Source organism: Cynocephalus volans, chromosome 1, assembly GCF_027409185.1.
Source record: "Cynocephalus volans isolate mCynVol1 chromosome 1, mCynVol1.pri, whole genome shotgun sequence".
Classification (NCBI taxonomy): Eukaryota; Metazoa; Chordata; class Mammalia; order Dermoptera; family Cynocephalidae; genus Cynocephalus; species Cynocephalus volans.
In genome coordinates, this window is record NC_084460.1 from 45,470,945 (window position 1) to 45,496,869 (window position 25,925).

General features: G+C 39.0%; 2 protein-coding genes across 4 annotated transcripts in view; both read right to left on the reverse strand.

Annotated features, from left to right (window-relative positions):
- The window catches only part of ADNP (activity dependent neuroprotector homeobox), a 29,665-nt gene extending 28,263 nt beyond the window's left edge, over positions 1 to 1,402 (reverse strand). Inside the window, exon 1 of one of the 2 annotated variants that reach the window (XM_063108005.1) lies at positions 1,337 to 1,402. The gene's annotated coding sequence lies outside the window, so the exon portion shown is untranslated. The remainder of the gene's footprint in view (positions 1 to 1,336) is intronic. The other variant, XM_063107996.1, reaches the window with a different exon arrangement.
- A 2,037-nt stretch (positions 1,403 to 3,439) lies between these two features.
- Positions 3,440 to 25,640, reverse strand: DPM1 (dolichyl-phosphate mannosyltransferase subunit 1, catalytic). Of its 2 annotated transcripts, XM_063099085.1 has the most exons (9): positions 25,480 to 25,640; positions 22,482 to 22,581; positions 17,040 to 17,073; positions 14,997 to 15,073; positions 14,887 to 14,912; positions 12,747 to 12,842; positions 9,697 to 9,765; positions 6,368 to 6,482; positions 3,441 to 5,435 (listed from the first exon to the last, which is right to left on the reverse strand). In XM_063099085.1, exons 1-9 carry the CDS (start codon positions 25,638 to 25,640, stop codon positions 5,331 to 5,333), a joined length of 783 nt encoding a protein of 260 aa, XP_062955155.1. In that variant the 3' UTR covers positions 3,441 to 5,330. The 2 variants fall into 2 exon arrangements, with proteins under 2 accessions (XP_062955165.1, XP_062955155.1); XM_063099095.1 differs by lacking the exon at positions 9,697 to 9,765 and having other exon boundaries at positions 3,440 to 5,435.
- Between the last annotated feature and the right edge of the window lie 285 nt (positions 25,641 to 25,925).

A 25,925-nucleotide genomic window follows, 5' to 3' on the forward strand; every position in this document is an offset into this window, starting at 1 on the left:
CACATCCTGTTCTAGCTCTGGGGCCCTTCCCCCCTCTGCAGCCTTACCCAGTGCAGAGAATGCGCCCCCTACTGACTCCAACACTCATCGCCTTTAGCCGACTTGGCTGCGGTGCATTTTGGGTGGGGGCTGGTATTTTCTTCATGGTCATAAACCAGAAGCAACAATGCAGATTTATAAAGAAGCTGTATCAAGCTATCCAAGAGATTCCACCCCCCTCCCTCATTTTGAAGGTTCAAGACAGGCAGAAGAAGGATCGGGGAGAACTGGGTCTGTGGGGATGGACAGCATTAAAATGGCAAACAGAGGATAACAGTTGGTTCTTTTTCCCTCCTAAGCCTTTGTCTGTGAAATGGGGTTATGGCAAGAACTGTCCAGAGGAACTGATGAATGCAAGAACATCAACAAGACTTAGTGTGGGTGTGTGTGTGTGTGTGTGTGGCTAAAAAGGATATTAGACCTTAGAGGCTGGTATTGGACAGAAGAGGAAGAGAAGCAATCGCGCCTTTTCCTGTAGACAGGCATCCAGGTTGGGGGGCGGGGAGGTAAGGCAGACGGGCAGCCCAGAGGAAAGAAGAGGTGAATATGAGGGTGCTTACAGAAGTACTCCCCATTCATTGCATTTTTTTTTTCTTCGCAGCTTGCTGAATTTCCATTTCTACCATCTTACTGCAAAGTTGGGGCTCTGAATGTTCATAAGAGGTCGTGCTGACCAGGCAACTGAGACTGAGAAAACGGGGTGGTGGTGGACTGTGGTCAGGATAGGAGGGAAGCTGGCATGTTGGGGAGGAAGGATTACATTGGGGAGGCAGACTTTCGCTCTGTACCATGCATGCTCCCCGCTCCCCAACCTAGTCCCCCCTCCCCCAGCAAAGGGTGGGCACACCTGGCAGAAGGCTCCTTGCAGGCATTGGGGGTGTGCGTGGGGGGCTCGTTTGGCGAGGTGGGGGGGGGGTGCGGAAGAGATTAGTTCCAGGGATGGGAGAAGCTCGGATCTGGCTGGGGGCGGGATGGGGGGAGATGCCATTAGCTGCAAAAGCTCTGGGTGGCCAGGCTGGTTGCTGGCCTCGGCGGGCTCGCGGAGCGGAGAAGGGGTTCGGGCTGCAGGAAGAGGCGCCCGGACCCCCGGAGCAGAGAGCGGGTAGCGGTCCGCGCCGGGATAGGCGGCCCGTCGGTACCGGAGTGTGCAAAGGCGCGTGTGTAGGGTTGGAGGATGGCAACGCGGACAACAATGCGCCCCGCGCCTGCGAGGCCGGGCTGGGCGGGCAGCGGCGCGGACCGAGGGTCGGAGGCAGGGCAGGGCCGCGGGTCCGCGCGCGGCGGCGCCGGGGCTTACCTTGACTCGGCCTCGAGGCGCGCGCGGGGCCGGCGTGCTCGGGGGCCGGGCGGCGGCGGCGGCGGCGGCGGCGGGCGGATGGCGGCGGCACGGCGGTGGCGAGGGCGGGGAGGGCGCGCCCGGGGCCTCGTCGCGCTCCGGCTCGGCGGGCTCCGGCTCGCGCCGCGGCCGCGGCTGCTGCCGGGGGGCGCGGCGGGCGCAGCAGAGCGGCGGGCGGCGGCGTCGTCGTCGAGCAGTGCAGACAAAGGAGGGGCGGAGGGAGGAGACCGAGGGTGTGGGAGAGGCGGCTTCACCAGCGCGGGCAGGCGGGCGGCGGCGGCCGCGCTCCTCTCGCTCCTCAGCAGCGGGGACCGAGAGAGGGAGCTGTGTCTGAGGAGACGCCAAAATCCCCCTTAGCGCTGCCTGCGGGAGGGGGAGGGGGCACAAGATGGCGGCGGCCGGGGGGGGGGTGGGAGTTCAGCTCATGGATCCCGGCGGGCGGCGGAGGGGAGACCGGGCCGGCGGAGGCGGCAGCGGCAACGGGCGGGGGAGGGGGCTGATCCCGCGTCTCCCCTCAGCAGACAATACAAGCGCCTCGGACCAAGTCCCCGAACCTGCCCTAGCCAAAATGGCGGCCGAGAAAGAGCGGAAGTGACGTAAGTACCTCATTAGCATAAGAGGACTCATTGTCCAGCTAAGTAGGAGGGATAGTGGGGGACAGTACTCCTCATCCTCGTGCACCCCAGGGACAACTCTCTTACTCCTACCTCTGCTTGCACCTAACTTTTCCTGAGGGAGGGTGCCCCCAGCACCCCACCCCCGCCTAAGGGAAATTATATAATCCCCACTGAGGGGGAGCTCTCGCGAGAACCCAGAGGATTTGCCATTGACCCACTAGGAGGCGCCGCGGATAATGGCCGCAGTGCGCTCCCGGGGTCCGTGTGCTGGGCGGGCGCCTTCCTCTGGCCGCAGCGCTGGCGGCGGAGGCAGAAGCAGCGGGCCGCAGCACGCCCAGCACTCAGTCAGGTGGCCATGCTGGGGATCCCTGCGCGGGCCCCGCTGGGCCTGGACTACATCTGGCGGGAGGGGTGTGCGGGCCGGCCCTGGGCGGCTCCACGTGCTTGGAGGCCCGCACTCTCACCAGCTGGGCAGCAGCGGGAATGGGCAGGGATATCTGACAGGTCGAGCCTGACGCCTCCTGCCTTAAATGAGGTGTGAGGGCCTCGTGCTTCACACACGGCCTTGAGATGAGACAACCCCATGGATGCCTGAGTGCTGCCTGGTGGGGTGGGGTACTCGGTGGGCAGGGGCTGTGTTTTACACAAGGTTCGCTCTTGCCTGGGGACTCGACATTCTTCCAAGACACAGTGACAGACTCTTCTCTTTGGTATGAAGGAAACAAATGGGCTCCCGGGTGTTTTGAGGCTACTGGGCTGGTGAAGCCTAAGGATGAGAAGTTATGTTGCCAATGGGCCTCCACAAGATCGTTATTAACCACACTTTGCAGTCCTAGGGACAGTAACTTCTGGTGCTCCCACAATCTGGATAGTGTAAGACAGCATATGAACAAACTTTGCTTTGTAAATTTAGGTCAATACCAATACATTATCTCCTCAACATTTCTGAACCCAACTTTTATAGTGCACCATTGGTCAAACGTATTGAAAAGTAATCGTGAAGGATTAACCAAGCCTGTTTTCTTAACATGGGATCTGTAAGTACACCTTTTACTGTTTCTTTAAATTTCAAGTCAAAATAGTTTCAAACCGTACTTAACATCCCGAAAGAGCTGACTTAACTGCAAGTATGTATAAATTGTGGTTACATGTAGCCCAATCTCTAAGACTTTGGTTAACAATTCTAACACATTGGCTTTCATCCAACACAGTATTCCATTAACATACATCTTTAAAAACCAAATCAGTGTTTCAAGGGAAAACAATAGCTGAAAAAAGTTGTAAAACAAAAAAGGGGGGGGGGTGGCAAAACATTTGATTCAGAAGACTAAAGATGAATCTAATTACTCACTGCAGAAGACAGGCAAATGCTAATATGAAATAAAAGTAAATTTATCTTAAGTTTAGTTTTCTTTAGATACACTTAGATTTCATACAGTGATAGTACAAATACAAAGGGAAAACATCTGGATTTCATCCTTGGATTCATTTACAAAGCAAAAAGGGATGCTGGATTCAGATGTAAATGTTTAAAAGGATTTTACAGTGCTTAAGTCACTAGATTTACTACAAAAATGGATCTAAATAGTCCAGATTCTTTTCTAAACAACATCCAAATGGTGAGAGTCTTCACTGCTCAAATATTCTTTACTGTAAATTCCAATAGTGATAGTGTTATAATAATTGTGGGAATATGAACTGTAAAGATTAAAAAGGCAAAAGTTATTTACTTTAAGAGAGGTATGAGAAGGCTACCATTCTCTACTTTATAGTGGGTTCTCTAAGGTGATTACTTAATTTCTACTCCACATACTTGATGCTCAAAACTTAACTTTGGGTTTAGGTTAAAGAGATTAGATTCTGAACGCTCCAAACAACTGAGAATATTACATTTCTATTATCTTAGCTTATAACTAATTTTACGTCAAGAGCACTGATAAATTTTGTAGTTATTAATGAGGAGAGAAGTCACTTCCCCAAGGAAGGTAGGTCCCTAGTGGGCCAGCTGAACGGCGCTGGGCAAAAGGAAAATAAGATAGTAGTAGCCCCTACTGGAATGTGTACTAAGGGTTCAACTATGGGAGTGGGGAGAAAATTTTAGTGTTCAAAATGACAGTCTTGTATTCATTTTTGGTATGATCTGTGAGAGAAATTCAAATAAATCAGGCTTTCAATCTCTTCAGCCAAATTAAGCCAGGAAAATGTAGTAATTAGGAAAATTGTTCACTAAATATGATCATTAATTAATTTAGAGATACCTCTTCTTTTTACTTGCAAAGGAAAGTCAACTTGATCTTAAGTTTACCTGCTGTAAGTATGTTCTTAACTTAAATTTTAACAGATATTGCAAGCTCCAAAAGCTATGCTACAGTTAGAAATTGATCTTTTTTGAAATACCTACTTTTGAGAAGGTAGGTATACAGAATATTTGCCCTGGCTTTATTAAACAACATAATCTGTATTTTAACTGGCAGAACACTTTTAGAAGAACTAGGAGAAGAGATTTTTGTCATATTAGTAAAGATGTAAGGTTTGTTGAAGATCTTGAAATAATATGAAAACAAATACTTTGGGGGGGAAAATCTTTATAAGAAATTCAGTAAGATGTTTAAAAGTTACTATAGCAGCTAAGTTTGTGCCTCAATGTCATCAATATTTTTCCTTACTGATAGAGGTTATTGCTCAAAAGAGAAAAGCTATGTAATCAGCTGCTGCTAAGCTGTTTTCCAATTCACAATACATATTTTAAATAGGCTTGCTTTAATAGATAAAATGCTTCATCAATTCAACAGCTGAAAAGAATCCTACTCCAAAAGTCTGCTCTAAGTGTATTGTTTGATCTGGTTTAAGAAATTTGAGATACATTTTTAGGGAAAGGGCAAAACTGTACATTTCTTTTCCAATTCAGATAGGAACAGCCATATATATTTCACGAATACAATTAACATTCCTCTTACTTTTGACATCTATTCGGTATAAAGAGCTATGAATCCAGTTTTTATAAAAAATACTTCAAATTCTTCCTCATGTAAGAAATTCTGCATTCACATACTCTAATGAAAGCAGCAATATTTTATGCAAAAAACCCCATATACATTTATTTATAGGTCTTAATACAGCAAAATGTAAATGAAAATTTAAAACATTGCTCATTAAACCAGTAACTTTAAGATTATTTAATTTGAAACATAAAATAGAGTTTCTTCAGAAAGAAGATTTGCATGAAATGTACCTTACCTTATGGTTTATGTTCTAAGAGTACATTTTATAAAAATCAGTAATCAGGCTTCTTTTATGTTTAAATTGAAATAAACATGATAAGTACTGAATAACTTTCTTTATGTAGTAGCAAAGAGAGTCAATAATCCTTTCAAGAAAGAGACTATTTCATTTCCTCCTAACTTGGATTCACCATAAACACGATCCACAAATGATATTGGAACCTAGTTAAAAAAAAAAATATATACGTTAAAGTCGGTCTTCCAAAAAATTAGAAAGGAAGCAGGTATACAACCATTACTAATATAATAAAAGAGGACTAGTCTTATAAACAGTCCTTCAAGTAAGTTTAGAATTTGGGGGTTCTTAAATCAACTGTGTCTATTTCCAAGTCTTCACAATTAAACATGCATTTTATTATCTAAAATAGGTCATATGAACAAACTCTACAACTGTTAGAAAAGCACTAACCCTAATTATGTTGGTTTACTCTGGTTCCAGGCTGTATTTCAAAGAAAAATTATACTCCAGAAGTACAATAGTCCTTCACTTAGTTTTCTCAGTAGTTTGTCCAATTTAGTTATCATTGTGTTTTAGCATTAAGTTAAAAATCTTCCAACTTCCACAAGAAAAGTGGCATTCTAGGGTAGCTGTTTTCTTGCTCTGAATGAGTTTTAGTGTTAAGTGAGGAGAGTCTTCCCTAAGAGCTCACTAGCCAGTCCTAAATGTTACATATACCCCCAACCCCTTGCTCTATAATTCCTGGTCATTTCCATTTACTCATAGAAATGGACACATAAGAATCATCATTCTTTAAAGTATTGTGGCTATTGGCTATAGCAAGAGGAGAAGCAGAAAAGAGACTCATCCCATAATGATGACAGGTCAGAAGGACACGCTAGGATGGAGAAAGTACCAGTAACTTGATTATTTAAAAGGGAATGCTTCCTTTTGTCAATGTTTTAAATCTTGGTAGGTCGAACGTACTAACTTGAAAGAGACTTGAATTTTTGCTTTAGTACTTGCACATTCTAAACAACTGGAAGCCCTCAACATTAATTTAGTAGTTATGAAAGTTAAACTTTTTATTTCAAGAAGTCTAAACTTTACTGTTCCTTTATGAGAAATACAACAGACTTTGGTATTAGTTGCATACCTCACCAATAGTATAATTCAACTGTCTTGCCCGAACGATCATCTCCATCTGGAAGACATAGCCTTTAGAAACACATTTTTCTATTAATTTCTGGAGAACTTCTTTTCGGTATAATCTGTAAGAAATTTGAATATATATGAACATCTCAGTAAATACACTTGCCTACACATATCTTGACCTTTCAAAAGTTCACTGGTATTTATAAAGTCTAACACTTTCACTAGCCATTGGTATACAGAAAAGTTCTCACAGTTGATGAATATGATACATTTGTCCTAAACAAGAAAAGGCCATGAAATATTTGCTAAATTGTGAGTATTTGAATTGTTAAATATTTGCTAAAAATTTGCAATAATTTTGAAAATGAATTCTCAGTATCTTTTAGAGAATTATCTTCCTATCATACAATCAGAAAATATCAAAATGTGGTAAAATGAATCATTTGATGCAGAACCACCCATTATTTTTAGCTTTTAAATTTCCTTAAAATTTGAAACTTTTCAAGTTGAAAGAGGAGAAACTGTTCCAAATATTGAAACCATAGAGTTGACAGATGATGATGAAGCAACAGTTTACATTAGATGACAAGAAATAACCCAGCAAGGAACAGGCATTTCCCTGTAAATGTCTACAACGAACTTCTGTCTCCCAAGATTTACTTAATGAATTCCCTGAGATAAACTAAGTCCCTCTAGGATGAGCTTGGTTAAACAAGGTTAAGACAGGAACTAGGCATCATGGGATAGAGACAATCCTGGTGGAATTCAGCTATTACAAATTGAGGTCACAGGTAGACACTTATAGTGGGCAAATGTACAGCCTAACTTTAGATGGATTGCAGGCCAAATGCACAGCTCACCAGATTTTCAAAGTAAGATAGTAGCTGGGAAGTCCTGTGGAGGAACTTAATCACTTTCTTCAGTAAATCTGAGTAGCAGGGAGCTCCTCGTTTTCAGAGTCAGAGATTTAAAAAAAAAAAAATCAAGAGTCTCAGTAGGTAGGAAAGCAGTAATTTTTACTCAAAGCTAGGAGAGGCAGTTTGTTGTAACTTTGTTCTCTTCAAAGTTAAGGCCACCTAGACTTAAAATGCCCAAGGGTTTCACTGGAACCCATAATTTATTCTCAGACTTTATCTGAGGCTACCCTACCTTTTGACTTTTAAGTGGGTATAAGAAAACAGACAGGCCTTAGAAGAACCAGAGAGAGCTTAGTGTGTGCACTCCTTTATCCACACAGAGTCCATAAGAATTCAAAGGGGGGGTAAGTTTGGAATAAATATGAAGAGAAGAGAATGTGATCGTAGTCGTAGTAGTAGTATTTATTCAATAACAAATATTCATTGAGCAACATACTGTGTTTCAGGCACCTTTTTATATTTTGGGATTTTAGCAGTTTAGAACTAAAAACTACAGATATATAGTATGTTGAATGATGTAAAGTAGAGGAGAGAGGATTAAGATTGTGACAGCGATGGAACAGTGTTTCAGCATTACCTTTAAGAATGGGATTGTGCTATTTAATTCCTTCCCCCAAGAGTCACTTTATTCCCTTCAACAGTCACTTTCTAAGACATTTATTTCTCTTCACTGCCACCCTCCCCCACTCTCCGCACAATATCTTCAAAACTATATGAAGCCATATGATCCCACGAATAGGATTAAGATCCAGGTGGTCTTTGCTATTAAATGACTGTGTCAGACTGTAGTCTTTTGAGGATTCCTTTTATTTTGTAAAAGGCACCTGCTTCCTAAATCTAGGGATCTAGTAACAATGAACTTTGTCTAATAACAAGTAGAACTTTAATGTGTATATTTAATAAACCACTACTCTTATGAGAAGACAATGAGCTTGAACTATTTAAAAAACTGTGAAATTAATGGGCTCAGTTTTGTGTTTGGTTGCTATCATTTGCACAGAACACACCCACAATCACTACTCTCACTAAATGAAATCCATAACTCTCAGGCTGTTCTCCCTCGTCATCCCCTCCACTAATCCCAATGTGGTTCTGGTGGCAGTGAGGCACCCTCACTCCCTTACTCTCTCTGTTGTGTTTTTCTTCACAGCCTCCATCTATCTATGCAACCCATGGAGCTACCGTAGGCCCGTTCAAAACCATTGCAACTGTGGCCTGTGAAATCCACACTGGCCATTTCCATTATAGAGGTTTTGTGAGTGCCACTACTCTCTGCATTGTTTGTACATGGCAATAAGAGACCTAAATCAGATCACACATGATTCCTTTGCCTTAGTGTGGAAATGAACGGATGTATTTGTAGGAACCCTCTCTCTTTTATATACCAAGTTCTATTTTCTAATCAGTTTACTTTTTAGTTCTAGAGAGGCTTCACTTCCCTTTTTATTTGAGCTTCAACAGGCAGCTCCTATTGTATGTGTGTGTGAGAATTCTGACAACTAATGATCTAGATTTTTAAAATCTTAACATTTACTTGTACTTAGTTGTGGGGTACAGTGTATTGTTTCAATGCATGCATATTGGATTTTCCTGCATTAAGTGAAGGACCTAAAAATCAACATTATTTACTGGAAAAAAGGAAATATCAAGTAACATAAAGTAAGTAACGCGTGGGGTTTTGGGCCTTAAAGTAGATGAACCGTCATTTTATATTTTCAGAGATTATAAAAAATCTGGCAATGTTTAGTCATTGGGTATCGTCAAACAAAGGAGCTCACATCCACTGTAGCAAATCTAAAATTAAACACACACACACACAAACAGAGAGAGAGAGAGAAACAAACATAAAAAACCCTAGGAACCAAAGCTTCAGTCCAAGTAAGTGACGGAAATTGTTTTTAAACATGTGGAGAACAAGGTAACTGAAAAACCTCTATATAAATATTAAAGATTTGGGTCTTTGGTCTTGGGGGTTATCTCAGTTGGTTAGAGCATGGCATTGCAATACTAAGGTCAGGGGTTTGGATCCTGGCCAGCCATCAAAAAAAAAAAAAGATTAAATATTTAAAACTTTTCTATGGACCATGCTATAAGTAGTCATCGAAACTGCAGAAAATTACTGGAATATGTGCTGTTCTTTGGAGCACATTATCAATGAAAGCAACATTCCAAATGAGCAGTTGAGCCCTAATACTGCACATTAACCTAAGCCCTGCCTCCAACTTTTAAAAAGCATATTTCTCCTTCAGAAGATGTTTAGGCTTCATTAGCAGCATCTGAGGAATTTCAGTCCACCTTTTTTTGCATTCCAGAACAAAAACAGGGTGGAAATAAAAAATATTTCTTTAAAATAGCCATTGCAATGCAAGAAATTTAGGCAAGAAGATATAAATAACAGAGATTTTCACTGTACCTGAAACTTCCTGTTAAATCAGATGCTCCTGGTCTCAGCAAAATCTGAGTTATAAAATTGGCCCCACGACTGCCAAATAAAACAATAAGATTTTCTTTATAAAATACAATTTATAAACAAGAGAAACATATTCAAGAGCAGAGTGCTAAAAGTGCTACACTAATTTCATAAATGCAACACTAATCTCACAAAAATGTTCTCTAGAACAAAAATTTTTAGTCAGTAAAAGGAGATCTGATACTCATTTTTCAGATTTCTATTTGAAAGTGAAATTTAGAGAGGAACTATAAAACAACCATCCTTCCAAAAATTTTAGGTAATTAAGAAAACATAATACAACTCATCCTTTAACAACAGTTGTTATTTGAAATTATGAATGTCTGTCACACAGCATTAAAATGTTTTTTTCTTTCTTTTTTTTTTTTAAAAAGGGTGCCAAGTGGGAAGTGGTTTTGGTGATCTCTCAAAATAACCAAAAGTTCATTCCATGACCCTTAGTTTGCTTGCCTGCTATAGCAAAATATCGTAGGGCAGCTTAAAGCACAAAAGTTTATTTTTCACAGTTTGGGAGGATGAGAAATCCAAGAACAAGGTGCTAGCAGATTCAGTTCCCATTAAGTGCCTTCTTCCTGGCTTACAGATTCTTGCTGTGTCCTCATATAGAGCTGAAGGAAAGAGAGTGCAAACCCTCAGGTCTCTGCTCATGAGGGCACTAATCCCCTCAGGGGGCCCCACCCCCATCACCTCATCTAAACCTAATTACCTCCCAAAGGGCTCTGCCTCCAAATACCTACACATTGGGGGTTAGGGCTTCAACATATGAATTTTGGTGAAACACAAACATTCAGTCCATAACAATGACTTTAGGGAAACTGCTTCAAACACAAATGAGTATCAATCAATTACAAGCTATTAGTGACTAATGGGTTATTGTTAACATTTCAAAAAGATGTCAAGTGCCTGGAGAAAGAAACTTCTGTATTGCAGCTATTTTAGTGTGCCTGGATTCAGAAAAGTTTTCTGGGGCAAACTTGAGAGAACAGTTTTCCTCTCCAAAGCCAAGGCCCTCCCTAAGAATGATTATCTTTATACAAATAACATGGTTAGGGAATATCAATTACTAGGAATAGCTATTATTAGGGATGGTGGCTTACAAAAACATTTTTCCCTTCAATTTGCTAACAGCTATTTAAAAATTCCAGGATATAGTTTACCCCCCAAAATGGATTTAAGCAAAGGAATATACATATGTATCTGCATTAATGTATTTTTACTCTTCTTCTTTTTTTTGGTGGCTGGCCGGTACAGGGAAACCAAACCCTGGACCTTGGTATTACAAGGCTGCGCTCTAACCAACTGAACTAACCAGACAATCCAATTTTTAAACTGGGGTCTTTTCGTTAAAACGCAACAAGACTCAGACAGGATTGGGTTCAAATTCTAGTTCTGGACCATATTAATGAGATCTAGAGTTTATACTCTAAGGCAGTGCAGATATAACTAGTAACAGACACAGCTAAATGACACAACTGAAACGTTGTAATGTGTCTCTGATTGGGACTCCCTAATTTTAAATAATAGCTGAATGACCAAATTTGGAGAGACCTTGGAGATTAGTCATTTGTTTTTCTCAACCTTGGCTGTGCAATAGAATCATGTGGGGAAAAAACTGATGCTTTTGGCCCACTTCTGGAAATCCTCATTCAAATGGTCTACAGTGTGTGTGTAGTGGGAAGGGAGGACAAATAGGGGTGGTTGTGTATAATTTTCTCCCTTTGTGGTTCTAATGTTCAAAAGGATTGAAAACCAATGTTCACAGAAATGAAGAGGTTAGATAAAGATTAAGGCTCTTAAATGTTCTAACTGATTTGCCCATGGTTCCAGTTAAGAGGCAGAAGTGAGATGAACTTAACAGAATTTCCAACAGGAATGAAGTAGATGATAAAAAAAATATTAATATTAGTAAGGATTTCTAAAGTTATGTTATTATCCTCTATATATCCTTTACAGATAGGAACACAACCTCATCTTCCCAAATAGTCTGGAAAGTAAACGAGGTGTATTAAATATCAAAAATTCTTTGTGGGCCTTCCATCAAGAGATGTATTCTTTTTCCCTACCTCTTGATTATGGGATGCTTTGACCAAAAAATTGACAGTGTGTGAGCCCAGAGCCTAGGATTCAAGAGGCCTTGCAGCTTCCACCTGTGTACTCTTGGATGTTGCCCTTAGGATGCCATATATGGAAGGTGGTCTAACCTTCTGGAGACAAGAGGCCACATATAGGAGAACTGAGAGGCTGTAGCCAACAACCAGCACCAACTGCTGGAAGTATAAAGGAGGCCATCTTGGACATTGCCAGTACAACTGACCCTCAGGCTGAAGGAAGCTGCATGAATGAGCCCAGGTTAAGCTAGCAGAGGGATCACCAGCCAATCCAGAGAACTGTAAGAAATGATAGTTACTTTAAGCCACTAAGCTTTGGGATGGTTTGTTGTAAGGTAACAGAAAACTGAAACAGTAGGTTTTCTTTCCATCTTATGATGAGGAAAGTGAAGCTTAGAAAAGGTAAAATGTACAAAGTAACACAGTTAATTAAATGACACAAACAGGATTTTAACCCAGGTCTATCTGACTCCAAAGCCCCACTACTTTATGCTGCTTAGTAAAAGCTGAAATAATGAAGTAACTTATTTAGTTAAAATAATAAAAAATAAATATGGAGAAAAACCCTACTTATTTATTCTAAAAATATAGATGAATAGTTCACTTAAATCAAAACTGAAGATCCAGCAGAATAACTATTGCTGAACTAGACCATTTTTACCAAAGGCTCAATGGTTTATGATGGTTTTTCCTTAATGGAAAAACATTCAAAATAAAATGCTCTAATCATAGGAAAAATTGTAGGTAAGAGGCTATCTGGGAATACTTATTGAAAGTTATAATCTGATCCCACAAATCCCAAGTCAGCATGGTAATTTAATTCAAATATTTGCTATAAACATATTTCCAGTAGTTATACTAAGAGAAATTATAGCATATGTATACCTGATTATTTTTCTTTTCAAATCCCAGCCATATACACCTCCATTGCCTTTGTAGCGAGTTCCAGAAACAATATCAAAATTCCCCTCCTTTTGCTTTCTGTGGAAAAAATAAATTAGAAAAGGCTGCTGAAATTTCAATAGTTATTTTAAGGAACTATACAAATAGAACTTTTAAGAGGAGCAGAGAAAAACCACAATGCCAAGAAAACAGATGGACTATCTACCGAAGGACCTTTCAAAGTGGGGTTTTCAAACCTGATCGTATTTTCTTCATTCATTTTTAGAACTTCAAAGCAGGGCAGGCTGGTTGGTTGAAGCATGGTGCTGATAATACCGAGGTCAAGGGTTCAGATCCCCTTACCAACCAGCTGCCAAAAGTAAATAAATAAAACTTCAAAATAGTAATATTTGCTGACTGTACCATATGAAATCATCTAAAAATGCATTAATAAAATTATAAATTTTCCTACTTTCTGTTTACAGAAAGATAACTCAAAGACACACACACCCCTAGGGTTTCTGGTTGCGTCTACAAAATTGGAAAACAGAAAAGTACAATTTTGTGACTTGCTTTTCATCAGTTAATGATACACACCATGGAATCATGGACATCCCTACAGGTCAACAGGTCCCTTTTTTTTTCTTTTTAATAGCTGCAAAAATATTCAGCAGAATATTCAACTAATACACCTCTGTGGTTGTTTCCATGGTTGTCCGTCCAACAACCCCCCCCCCCAAAACAACATAACCACAATAAATAGTGCTGCAATAAACATTCTTATAAATATATATACTGGTGCTTAGATCCCCCAAGATGGAATATGCTGGAATTGCCAAAACAAAGCTTGTGAATTTTTCATCCTAATAGATACTGCCAGAAATTATTTTTCAAAAAGGTTATAGCAACTCACACTTCCTTCAGCAATATTTGAGTGTGTCCATTTTTACCATATTATTTGTACTGGATGTTACTGCTCTAAATGTTTTAAATTTTGACAAACTAATGGGTAATAAAATAGTAACACCCACTTAAAAGTATTTTAGTTCACCCTGATGACATCCTAGGGTGAACATTTCCTCTCATGTTTATCAGCCATTTGGATTTCTTCTATAGAGGGCCTGTTTGTATCTTTTCACTCATTTTCTACTCTACTCGTTCTTTCCTTGTCAAGTCAAAGAGGCTTTTGTGTATTGGAGACTGAAGCAGAGAATGTCTAAGGTGACTTCATGCAGAGATCAAAGCCTGAGCAGGAGCTGGTCATTAGAAGCAGGTAAAGAGCATTTCAGGCAAAGGAGCACAGAGCCCTGTGAACTCAGAAATGAAAGGAGTAGGCCTGTGGCATGGAAAGCAAAAGGGAAGAGCACAATGAGGTGAGAAAGGAAGGCAGGGGCCAGATCACACAGGGGTTTGAGAGACAAGGGAAGAAGTCTGGATTTTTTCCCAAGTGTTAATGGGAACTCCCTGATGTATTCTAACTAGCGGAATGTCATGATCTAACTTCATTTCTGTATATTTAGCTTACATTCAGAACAGCTTCCAAATTCTTATTTGCAGAGGTCTCGTGGTCTCTTGGGTTTTCTAAGAATATAATTATATCACCTGCAAATAAATATAATTTTGTATCTTTTATCAATATTTAACTAAATTCTTATCTTACTTCATTACTTAAGACCTCCATATTTAGTGAGAGCTGGCATGCCTATCTTAAAGAATATTGGAAACGATTCAGCATTTCACTATTTGGTACAATGTCTGGATAAAGACTGAGTCACCTTTACCATGTTTAAGTGGTTTCTTTCTATTTCTACTTTGAATGAGCTGTATTTGTTTATGGTGTTTTACTCTAATGATTCAGAGCTTAATTCCATTTAACAGAGAAACTACCTTCCATCTTTTCCTGTGGTATGAAAGAATTTAGATAACAAAATAATTATCTGTTGATTCATCCCTCAGGGCTCCTAAATACATCATATATATTCATGAGTCTACATTCATGAGTCTCAAATCTGTATGTTGGTTATATTTTTGATAGAAAACTTAAAATAGCATGTGCATTTTTAACTAATGAAGAACAAAAAATGAATATAAGTTCAGAACCAACATAAGGTAAATAATTTCAATGATCAGAAATAGTACCTACCTAATGAATTCAGGAATAAATTTTGGCTGAAATTTAGAAAGAATAAACAGTGAGTCAGTAATTCAGGCTAAGATGATCACAAATAGTTAATTAAGAAATACACTACTTACATGGTGTGAGAGATCAGCATCCATAATAATTATGTAGTTTCCCGTGGCATGTTTCATTCCATGAATATATGCAGTTCCTAAAAGTGAAAATATTTATATCTGTTAAAGAAAATCACCAGAATGCTTAAGTACACATCTAAACAAGGAGAAAATTGTTTAGCACCCAAAAGCCAACATTAGTCTTCTAAAAGTGGTACTAATAAATCGGTAACTTTTCCTCTTAAGTATATACAGTTCACATATGTAATCAAGAAGGCAGCTGCCATCCTCCATTCAGATGTCAATTTAATAGAAAAGATCATACGTATATTTCAGTTAAGCAAAGGAACAGTACAGAAGTCTTATATTGTATAAAAATTATCATTTACATGGTTTAAAAAACCATCTTTACATTGCTGCTTCCTTAGTGTCCACCTAAGACAATGAAGAGATCAGACCTCTTCTCAGAGCTCCAGATTTAAAGAGCAGCTTCCTACTTGTTATCTCCACTCGGATATTTCAGAAATCTCAAACATAACATTCCAAAACCATCTCTCAATTTCCTGCCCCTGTAAACAGGCCCCCTCCCAGGAAATGGCACCAAGTACCGGATCACTCCATCCACAAGTCTAGGTATGATTCCTTATGTCCTGCCTTTACTAACGATTTCTAAATTATAAATAAATACTATTGATTCTACATCCAAAACATCTCTCAATCCCTTCCTTCCTCTCCCCCATCACCTTAGTCTTGGGTGCCACTTTCTGATGCTTGGATCACTACCCAACAAGTCTCCCATTTCTGCTCTTCCCAACACTCCAAGTCCATTTCCACAAACGCTACCCACTGAGGGTCTTCTACACTGTAAACCTGACACATTAGACCCCTGCTCTGGTATTTGGGACCAAAGGTGCGGCTAGCAATTACTTAGCCACCTTCATCCCTAAAAGTCCTTCAGGGACTAGGCAGTTTAGGGTAACTGGTCAGGAGCAGGATTTGGGGATTCCTGCATTCTCTACACCAATCCATCACAAATATCTATAAGCAAGGTTGAGCTTTTGTAAACTTCTACTGTTAAGAAGTGACCATACACAAATTTTGGGCATATCACTGGTCAGTAATTCTTAGCAGCTTTCATGGCAATTTCCAGGTCATTTCAAATCCCAAAGAACATTCCAGATTCAGAACATCTGATGATGCCAGGGAATTGATGGTCTTTAGGACAGCAGATTCCAATTTTTAAGAACTGTGCTTTCTCCATGCTCCCCAAATTTTATATTAAAAGTATACCAATTCTCAACATGAGCAACTGGAACCAACAGCAGAAATAAAGGCATTCAGAGTTTTAGCTAAGAATTACTGAGCTTATCTGAGATTTTCTATAATGTCCTACATTTAATCTGGGAAATCTTTTTTTCATAAAAATAAAAATAACTTGGGCCAGCCCGTGGCTCACTCGGGAGAGTGCGGTGCTGATAACACCAAGGCCCCGGGTTCGGATCCCGTATAGGGATGGCCGGTTCGCTCACTGGCTGAGCGTGGTGCTGACAACACCAAGTCAAGGGTTAAGATCCCCTTACTGGTCATCTTTAAAAAATAAATAAATAAATAAATAAATAAATAAATAAAACTTTTTAAACTTGTAACTTAAAGAATGTTCAAAGATTCACAGCTAAGGTGGTGGGCTTGTCTGAGATGTCTGCTCTTGGATCCATTCTCTGGCTCTTTCTTATTCTGTGCTATGTTGTAGGGAACTATATTTCTCAAGTTCACTTGTCAAATGGTTTCCAGACAGTTTTGGGAGGTATAGGTGGCATCTCCTGTGTGATGAGACTCTCTGCATTAAAGTCCCTATACTGAAAAACTTACAGTGGTTTCTCTTTTCCTGAGTGGACCCTGACTGATACAAGCAACCCAAGTTAAACCATTTAAATGTCATTAAGATCATTAAAAACCATCATAGGAGGTTACTGTATTTTGGCTTTGTTCCAAACTGGGAAAATACACACTAGATAATCTTACCAAGGCAAGAAGCAGGTATAAGGAGTTAGAGGTTCTACTTACCTAGTCCCAACTTTTTCTCTCGTGGTCTTAGAACCTGTAGGAATAAGAAACAACCTTTTAATACAAATAAAAACCTATATTAAATTTCATTCATATAAGTGCACACTCATTTTAATAGAAATATAGCTGCATTTATTAGACCCTTAAAGCAGGGTATACTTAACATTTTTTTGCCAAAGTAAAAAAAGCATCTGATAACAAACCAAAGAGTTTAATGGAACTTTGGAGGGAAAGCAACACTCTTTAACTCAACTGTACACGCAAAATTTAAAACTTTTTCTGATGACATCCACCATATTTTAAAAAATATGTCTTTACATCTATTACTTGATTTATCATTTTAAACAATACCTATTCCTTCCTAGAAAAAACTGAGGATTTAACTCATTATTCTATACCTCTTCAGAATACCTGACAGCCATGTTTTCTCAATTCCCTTTGTGATTTTAAATGCTGATACCACTCTTCCTCCATCAACTCCATCATCATCTTGACTTTCCGCTTCGATGACCTCATCCCATTCTCTACTGGTCCAATGACTTGTTATATTCCTAACCAAAAGGTTAATTTCTTTCTCTTAGTTTGTCAATTACCTAGTTTCTCTAAACTTTTTGCTTCATTATTTGGATCCTGACTTGATAGTTTAGCTGTTTTCTTTTGGCTGGAAACTTAAAAAGTAGAATGCCAAGATTCTGACTCTAGGTTTCCGCAGCATGGGGCACAGGTAGACTCACTAGTGTGTATTTCTTGTTCCCTTCTGCATTTGCCAGTATATAAGCAGATTGCCTCTGACTGCAAATCTCTAAATGAAGTTCAACTTTTTTTTTTTTTTTACTACATGTAGGTCTTGGGGAGGAACAAAGATGAGTACAATACATTCCCGTCTGATAAGAGCTTATACGGAGGAGAAACAGATATCCACATAATCATCTTAATAATAATTACAAAACACTGGACAAAATCAAACAAAACCTGTAAGATCACTGCCAGATTTTATTTGATTTTGTGATTGATAGTTGATGATAAAATATTGGCCCATCTGATATTTGCCCTAAAAAGCAAATCTTTTAAAGCTTACCTGAGATTTTCTATAAAAATTTTAGCTAAAAAAGCTTTTTTTAATAGATAACTTTATTACTTATAATTTTCATAATGTCCAAAGATTTACATGAATTAAACAATGTTGCATAAATGAGGTAATGTGGTGACAAAAGATCTCTAAGATATAATTAGAAGTAATAATGACACAGGAAAATTGCATTTATGTTTAGAAACCAAAAAAACCCCACAACCCTACATAATTCTACAGATGTACACACATACACATGTGCACACAAAAAGTTTGCATATATGCTCACACACACAAGTATATGTACAAAGCACACATACCAAACTGTTGACCTGGGACTCCCTGAGGAAGGGACTGGGATGCAGATTAGAAAATGCTCATCAAAGGTAACCTGAGTTTTACTGGTAACATTTACATCTTATAAGAATATATTTATTTCTTATGTAGTTAGGCTCAAATTGTTTCTACTTATAGTCGTGTGCTTTACTTTCAGACCCTGAATTCCACCTCCCCACCTTCCTGGACCCTTTTCTGTCTCCTCCTAGCATCAATCTGATAGCCCCTTTCTATGTGAGGCAGGATAGCACCGGAGATAGGAACGCAGATTCTGGAGCCACAATGCCTTCGTTTGATTCCTGGGCACATAAAGGAACACGACAGAGCCCCCCTCATAGGGCTGTCGTGAGGAACAAGCAGTGAATTAATGTAAAGTGCTTGCAAGAGTGCCGGGCACATACTATTTTAAGTATGTTTACCACAACCACTTATAAAATACTTCATGTGATACTATAATTTGTTTGACAAACACTTCGTAAAAATTTTTATTATAGAAAATCTTGAGAAAAGTTAATTAGTAGAAAATATTCCAAATAAGTTATGTGATTGTACTTAAAAACATAACTGAGACTATACTACATATGCAGTTATATAACCTGCTTTATACTTATTAAATCAAAAGTTTAAATATTTTCGGGCCGGCCCATGGCTCACTCGGGAGAGTGCGGTGCTAATAACACCAAGGCCACGGGTTCAGATCCTATATAGGGATGGCTGGTTAGCTCACTGGCTGAGCGTGGTGCTGACAACACCAAGCCAAGGGTTAAGATCCCCTTACCGGTCATCTTTAAAAAAAAAAAAAAAAAAAAAAGTTTAAACATTTTCGAGAGTCATGAGATTACTGCCAGAAGATGCTTCAGTAAAACTATCAATCTATACTAGGATCAATAGTATTTGAGTGAACCTGTCTTACCATACTCTCAAAACTACTGGGTTGGGCCGGCCCATGGCTCACTTGGGAGAGTGTGGTGCTGACAACACCAAGTCAAGGGCTGGAAACCCCCTTACCAGTCATCTTTAAAAAAAAAAAAAAAAAAACTACTGGGTGTTTTAAAGGGGGGAAAAAAAAGCAAAGAAAAATAAATCTTCTGCTAAGAAAGGATAATTGCATTCTCCTATTTTGCAATTCTTCATTTATTAGTGAGGTTCAATACTTTTTCACATTTACTGTTCATTTATAGTTCTTTTTTATGAATTATCTGTTTTTGTTTGGAGCACTGATTTTGCTGGAGATAATATTTTGGTATTTGGGGTTAGACAGAAGTTTAATATTTTTTTTTTTCTTTTTTTTTTAATTTTATTTTGTCGATATACATTGTAGCTGATTATTGCTCCCCATCACCAAAACCTCCCTCCCTTCTCCCTCCCCCCCAGAAGTTTAATATTTTTAAACAATTAAATCTCTCAATTGTATAGTTAAGCTTGATGTTTTAAAAGTTAACATGTATTACATTACCAGAACAGTTTTTAAAAATCTGAGGATGCTCATGTCCCTGACACAAAATACCATAGTATTTGCATATAAACGAAGCACATCCTCCCGTAGTATACTTTAAATCATCTCTAGATTACCTATAATACCTAATACAATGTAAATGCCACGTAGTTGTTATACTGTATTGTTTAGAAGTGACAAGGAAAAAAGTCTGTACATATTGAGTACAAATGCAAGGTTTTTTTTCCTGAGTATTTTTGATCCACGATTGCATAAGTCCACAGTTGCTTGAATCCACAGATGCAGAACCCAGGGATATGGAAGGCAAACTGTATAAACAATTTTATTTAATAATTATACCTCAATAAAGGTGAAAAATAATGACAAAATATAGGTGACTTTATCTGATCTTAAGTTGGGGGATGAAACTAACCACATAAACCAAACATAATAGAAGCATTCAATATAGAAAGGCTGAAGTCCTCCACAATCTTGATCTCTCTGCCCAGTATTGTTAACAGTTCAAAATAAGTGCTCCCAATTTTTCTGTGGTCCCACCTCTGCCATTGGAAAATGACTTCGCCTTGTCTGTTTCCTCACCTACAGTTTTAAAAAATATATCTTCCTTGGCTTTTTTCTGAAACATTCATTTCAGACAATTTGAAAGGCTGAGAAAACAGCTGTGCTGAATACTCTATGGTAGTCTAAGATGATTTTAATAATTTTTCTACATCTTTTCCCCCAACTAAACATACATATGTCACTTAAAAGCAAGTTACTGCTATCCCTGGTATGGCCTGATATTGTTTCCGGTTTTGTTTTTTGTTTCTATTTTTTTTTTTAGTTTTAAAGTCATTTCCTAGTTTAAATGATTTAAAGGCAATAAAATGAACAGGTACTACAGGAAATCATGACAACAAATGCTAATTTTTTCTCATTATTTTGAATTTTACTGGACTGATAGAAAAATGGAACTCTGAGGACAATGTCTTTTTAGAATCTGAAAGGTTAATTTAATAGGCATTCTCTAAAATCAATCAACTGTACCCCAAGCTAAGGTTTTATGACAAAAGTATTTAAAATGTTGTCAGATTGATGTTCCCAGATTAAATGGCAGCATATTCTATATATAATAAATGTGAATCAGAGGCCTTGGCTCATGGCTTCTAAAAGAAAAATTGGGAAATTTTTGGTCAAAAATATGAACCTAGGTAGCATCACTGAAAGTGCCTGCTAGAAGGCTGAAAATCTGTCAACTTTTTACCTCCTCCTGTATTCCCACACATTACATTTTTCAGAGAAGACTTGAGGTGTGACAGCCCTGTGAGATACTCATCTGTGAGACAGACTGAAAGAATTTTTAGTGTAGGACAGATTTACCATATGTATAGGAGTAACACATCTCCCTTAAACTCTTCCCACCAACCAAGATCTCCTATAACTGATGTTTACCTATAGGTAAAGTTAGTTGTAAAAATTATTTCTATTATTGGGATTAATCAAGAATATTTGGAACTGGTGACTATTTTTTATGACAATTAATTATCATTTCTTGAAATGCAAATATCTATAAAGGTTCTTCAAAAAACTTTATTTCTCTACACCAGTGATTCTCTATTGGGGAAAAGGAAGAATTTTGCCCCCACACGGACAATTGATGACATCCAGGTACATGTTTGGTTGCCAACTTGGTGGGGAAGAGGGAGTATTGCTACTGGTATCTGGTGGATAGAGGCCAGGGATGCTGCTAGAACTCCTACAACGCACATGACAGTCCCCCCACAACAGAGAATTAGCCGAATTATCCAGTCCCAAAAGTCAATTGTGTCGAGATTGAGAAACTCTGCTATACAATAATTTACAAATATAAATTTCAAATAAATACCTAACGATAATAATGTGTTTTCTAACATACCTGAGTATGTTTGTAAATCCAAACCAGTGATCAAAAATAAAATTCATGAAGCCATAATAAAATAAACTCTACATTTGCTTATACAAGAATACAAAAGTATTTGTTACTCCTATACAAGAATAACAGGTTTCAAGGTACAGTGGAAAATCTGAAGGTTAGGACTCAGAATGTCAATCTACTCCCACAAGACTGTTGTATGGATTAAAATAAAAATGCCAAGTGCTGTGAAAAGCCATTCACGTTTCAAATGAAAACAGCCACCTTTCCCACTTAACAAGCTCTTAGTTGCAGGCAGTATTCTCTACTGAAAGTCTGAGAATACTCAGAGAAAGGTAGCAAGAAAGATTAAGACCCACAAACTAATTGCAACCCAGGTCTATAATATTCTTTGTGAATTCAGTACCATGCTTTCATTTTGCCCTTCAAAAAAACTTATCTGCAGTCAGTCATAAAAAGAGAGTTCATCCAAAGGCTCATTCTTTTGCTGTAAAATTACCACTGACTCGGCATATCAAAGATACATAAAATTTTAAGCACAATGTAAATGCATTTAAATTCCAAGTACAAAAATTGCTCTTTATCTTTTTAGTTTCTAGACAAATAGGCTGAATTTGAGCATTTTTCATTTCTCATCTTTCGTCTACATTAACAAAACTCGCATGACAGAAAAATGTTCATGTAACTTACAATTTTGTCTGACCCATAGATCTTCTCCAACTGTTCAGCAACATCCCTTGTTCCATCTGGGCTTCCATCATCTATGATTATAATTTCATAGTTGATTCCACTAAAAAAATTTTTTTAATTAATGTTTGGAGACAGTATTCTCAATTTTAAAAATTATTTTAAAATTACTAATCCCTCAACAGTTTAAGTGAAGATTTATTGCCATATTAGTCACTAAGGAAAACTTTAATTATCAAACAAAATAAATGTCAAACATTTAGTACTTTAACTCCAAACCCAGTATATTGCTGAAACATGCTATTGTAAAGTCCCTGAGATATTAAGAATCCTTACACAGAAAACATATTTTTTAGTTAAAAAGAAAATCATGTAGTAATATATATACAATATCAGATAAAATGTTATTTACAACTTTGGATATGGAATTGTGGGACCTTAATATCAAATCTTACATAAAATATTTCAAAAGTACTTTAAGTGGAAACACAAATTGAGTAACTAACCAAATCTTCCTTTTAATTTAATTCCAATAAATTTAAGTAACAATCAAGAATAAATCTGATTTAATTTCACCCTTAAAAAATCCCAGTTTAGAATAGTGACACAGGGGGCTGGCAGGCTAGCTCAGCTGGTGAGAGCGCAGCCTTATAACACCAAGGTCAGGAGTTCAGATCCCCTACTGGCCAGCCACCAAAAAAAAGAATATGACATAGTCTTTTAAACCATTATTTCAGATAGTTGTACCCATTATGCCACACTATAAAATTAAAAACCAAAACAAAACACAGAGTAAAATTACAAAAGATTTCACTGTGCTTCAGAATTAACATCTCTCAGTTACTTTCCATTAACTTCATGTGATAGTCTCTATTCTAAAAACAAACCAACACAATACTTGGTAGATAAATACTACATGGATGTACATATGATCACCATCTTGTCTTCCCCCATCCCCCTTTTTAACAGACATTCTTTTTGTTCACTTTATCAGGAAAGTTAAGGAGAAAGAACAAGAGGCACAGCCAAACACCCACAATATAACATTCTGTTTCTTCTTGGTCCTCTTTAAGAAACATATGCAAGGAAATCAACCAGAAAACACATCCTGGGTTAAAGGCTTAATAAAGTCAGCCCCAGCAAACTCTGAAGACAAGAAAGCTAAACTCGGCCTATCTATCTTCCAAGAGTAGATACAATGATTTCAGCCTTCCACTGTGCCTTAAATTTGGTCACAGTGTTTTACATGCCAAAACATGTAAGATGATGGTTCTACTAGATGTGCAGAAAAAGGTATATTTCATAAGCAAAATGGAGTCATTCATAAGCAAAATTACTCTCACTTCAAAGCAGCCACACCACTTTAAAGCAATCAAGCTGAGCTGACTTCAAATAATTAGACTGCGTCTGAAAAGAAAATAGTTGTTCTCTTTATTAAACTTCATTCTGATTAAAAAACAAACCACCCCGAAATCATTAAAAATTAAATTGCACTACATAAAAAATTAAACTATAGAGCAAAAAAAATCATAAAATCAGAATACAAACACAGAACAAGACCCCTACATGATGGTCAATTCCTCTAATTAGAAAAGAGCTTGCAGGGCCGGCCTGTGGCTCACTTGGGAGAGTGTGGTGCTGATAATACCAAGGCCACGGGTTCGGATCCCTATATAGGGATGGCCGGTTAGCTCACTTGGGAGAGGCTGGTGCTGACAACACCAAGTCAAGAGTTAATCTTTAAAAAAGAAAAGAAAAGAGCTTGCAGAAATCAAAATAAAAAGATAAACAACTAAATGGGAAAAATAAAAATTGAAAACTGAGGTCCATATATGTGAATATAGTTATTCAAAGAGATACAATCAAAACAGCAATGGTTTTCACCAATTAGTATTTCCAACAACGTAAGTTTAATAATGCTCAGGCTGGCTGGTTGGTGGAGAGGAAGGCATTCTCTGAAGCCTGGAGAATCCTAAGCTGATACTTTTTTTTTTAAAGAGAAATTTGGCAATAACTGTCAATTTTAAGCACAACTCTGTTGACCTAACAATTCCACCTCCTAAGACTTTATCCCTGGCACCCTAACAAAAGTATCAGTGTGTTTGCTGCAACATTCATATAATAAAGGAGCACTCACGATATGTCAAGCACTTTTCTAAATGACAAAAAAATATTGTGTAAACAAAGTCCCCGTTTTCATTCGTAAAACAAAAACAAAAACTCTGGAAATTCTCTGTTCAACGACACGACCCGGTTAAACCAATGGTAACACAGCTATATGGAACATTACTCAATTTTCAAGAGAATTTCAAAGATTTTCACAGCATGATCCCATCTGTGTAACCGCAAAACAAGTTACTTAGTATTGATAGGGTTTTCCTACGTTTTTAAAAAATTGCGTTAACACTTCCAAATTCAAACTCCAACCCTTCCTTCTCCCCACCCCCCAAGTTTCTAACAACCATTCCAAACATCCATAAGTGATCAGCGAAGATGCCCTTCCGCTCTCTCCCTCTAGAAAGGTTATTCTGCCCAGCGGTAGCTCCCTAACCCACACAGACCAAACCTCACGCTTACATAAGCACCGGCACCGACGCGGGGAGTGAGCGCGCTCGCTTAGTCTCCCGGCTCTTGCCGCAGATACTGACTACCTAGAGGGAGGAGTAAGGTCAGGCTTTCAGCCTCGCTCCCAAGTAAAAGGGTGGCCAGCCCTTCTAAGAAAAAAGCGAGGCGGAGGATGGGGGCGGGGGAAGGGGATGGTTTTATAATGAAGATAAATAAACGTCTCACAAAACCTAAGGACAGAAAAGATAACCCAGGACACGGAGAAAGGCCCAGAGGTATCTGCCTCCGCTTTCCTCGCAGGGTGGCCTCCTCCCCGAGGGATCCTGTGCGAGCCTAAATAAGGCTGGGCAGGGCTCCTCGCGCAGCCAACTGTCGACACCCAGGCGGGGGAAGCCAGCTCATCTCACTACTCAGGGAGGGCGGCCGTGTGCGATACCTCTCGGAGAAGCTTTTCACCAGCAGCCACACGATGAGAGGTAGGTTTTCGCGTTCGTTGTAAGTGGGTAAAAGCACCGAATACTTGTCCTGTCTCTGGGCGCGCCCCTCCGGTTCCCGCCGAGACCCAGGAGGAGTACAACTCACTAGCACGGAGGCCATGGCGGGACTGCGCGAGACGCCGGAAGCGGAATTACGTAAACGCGACGCGAGAGGGGCGGGTGAGATCGTGCCAAATCCGAGAAAAGGGGGATGGTCTGTCTTCTGGTTCTTATAGGGCCTCTGTGTGGTTGAACTGAAAAATAAAGACTTATGAATCTTTAAAGTTGAATCTGGATGTTTCTCCGGGAGATACTCATCTATTCATCACCTTTCCCACGCTTCATAAGGTTTTAGTTTATTCCAGTCGCTAGGAGACAGCAAGCCGGAAACGGAAATGCCTTTCAC

Excerpts from the sequence above, each read along its gene's own strand:
- DPM1 (XM_063099085.1), bottom strand. The coding sequence starts at position 25,640 with ATGGCCTCCGTGCTAGTGAGTTGTACTCCTCCTGGGTCTCGGCGGGAA. Across the intron at positions 17,074-22,481 it reads TCTATGGGTCAGACAAAATT|GTTCTAAGACCACGAGAGAA; the intron begins GTAAGTTACATG and ends TTATTCCTACAG. Across the intron at positions 14,913-14,996 it reads ATGCTGATCTCTCACACCAT|CCAAAATTTATTCCTGAATT; the intron begins GTAAGTAGTGTA and ends TCTAAATTTCAG.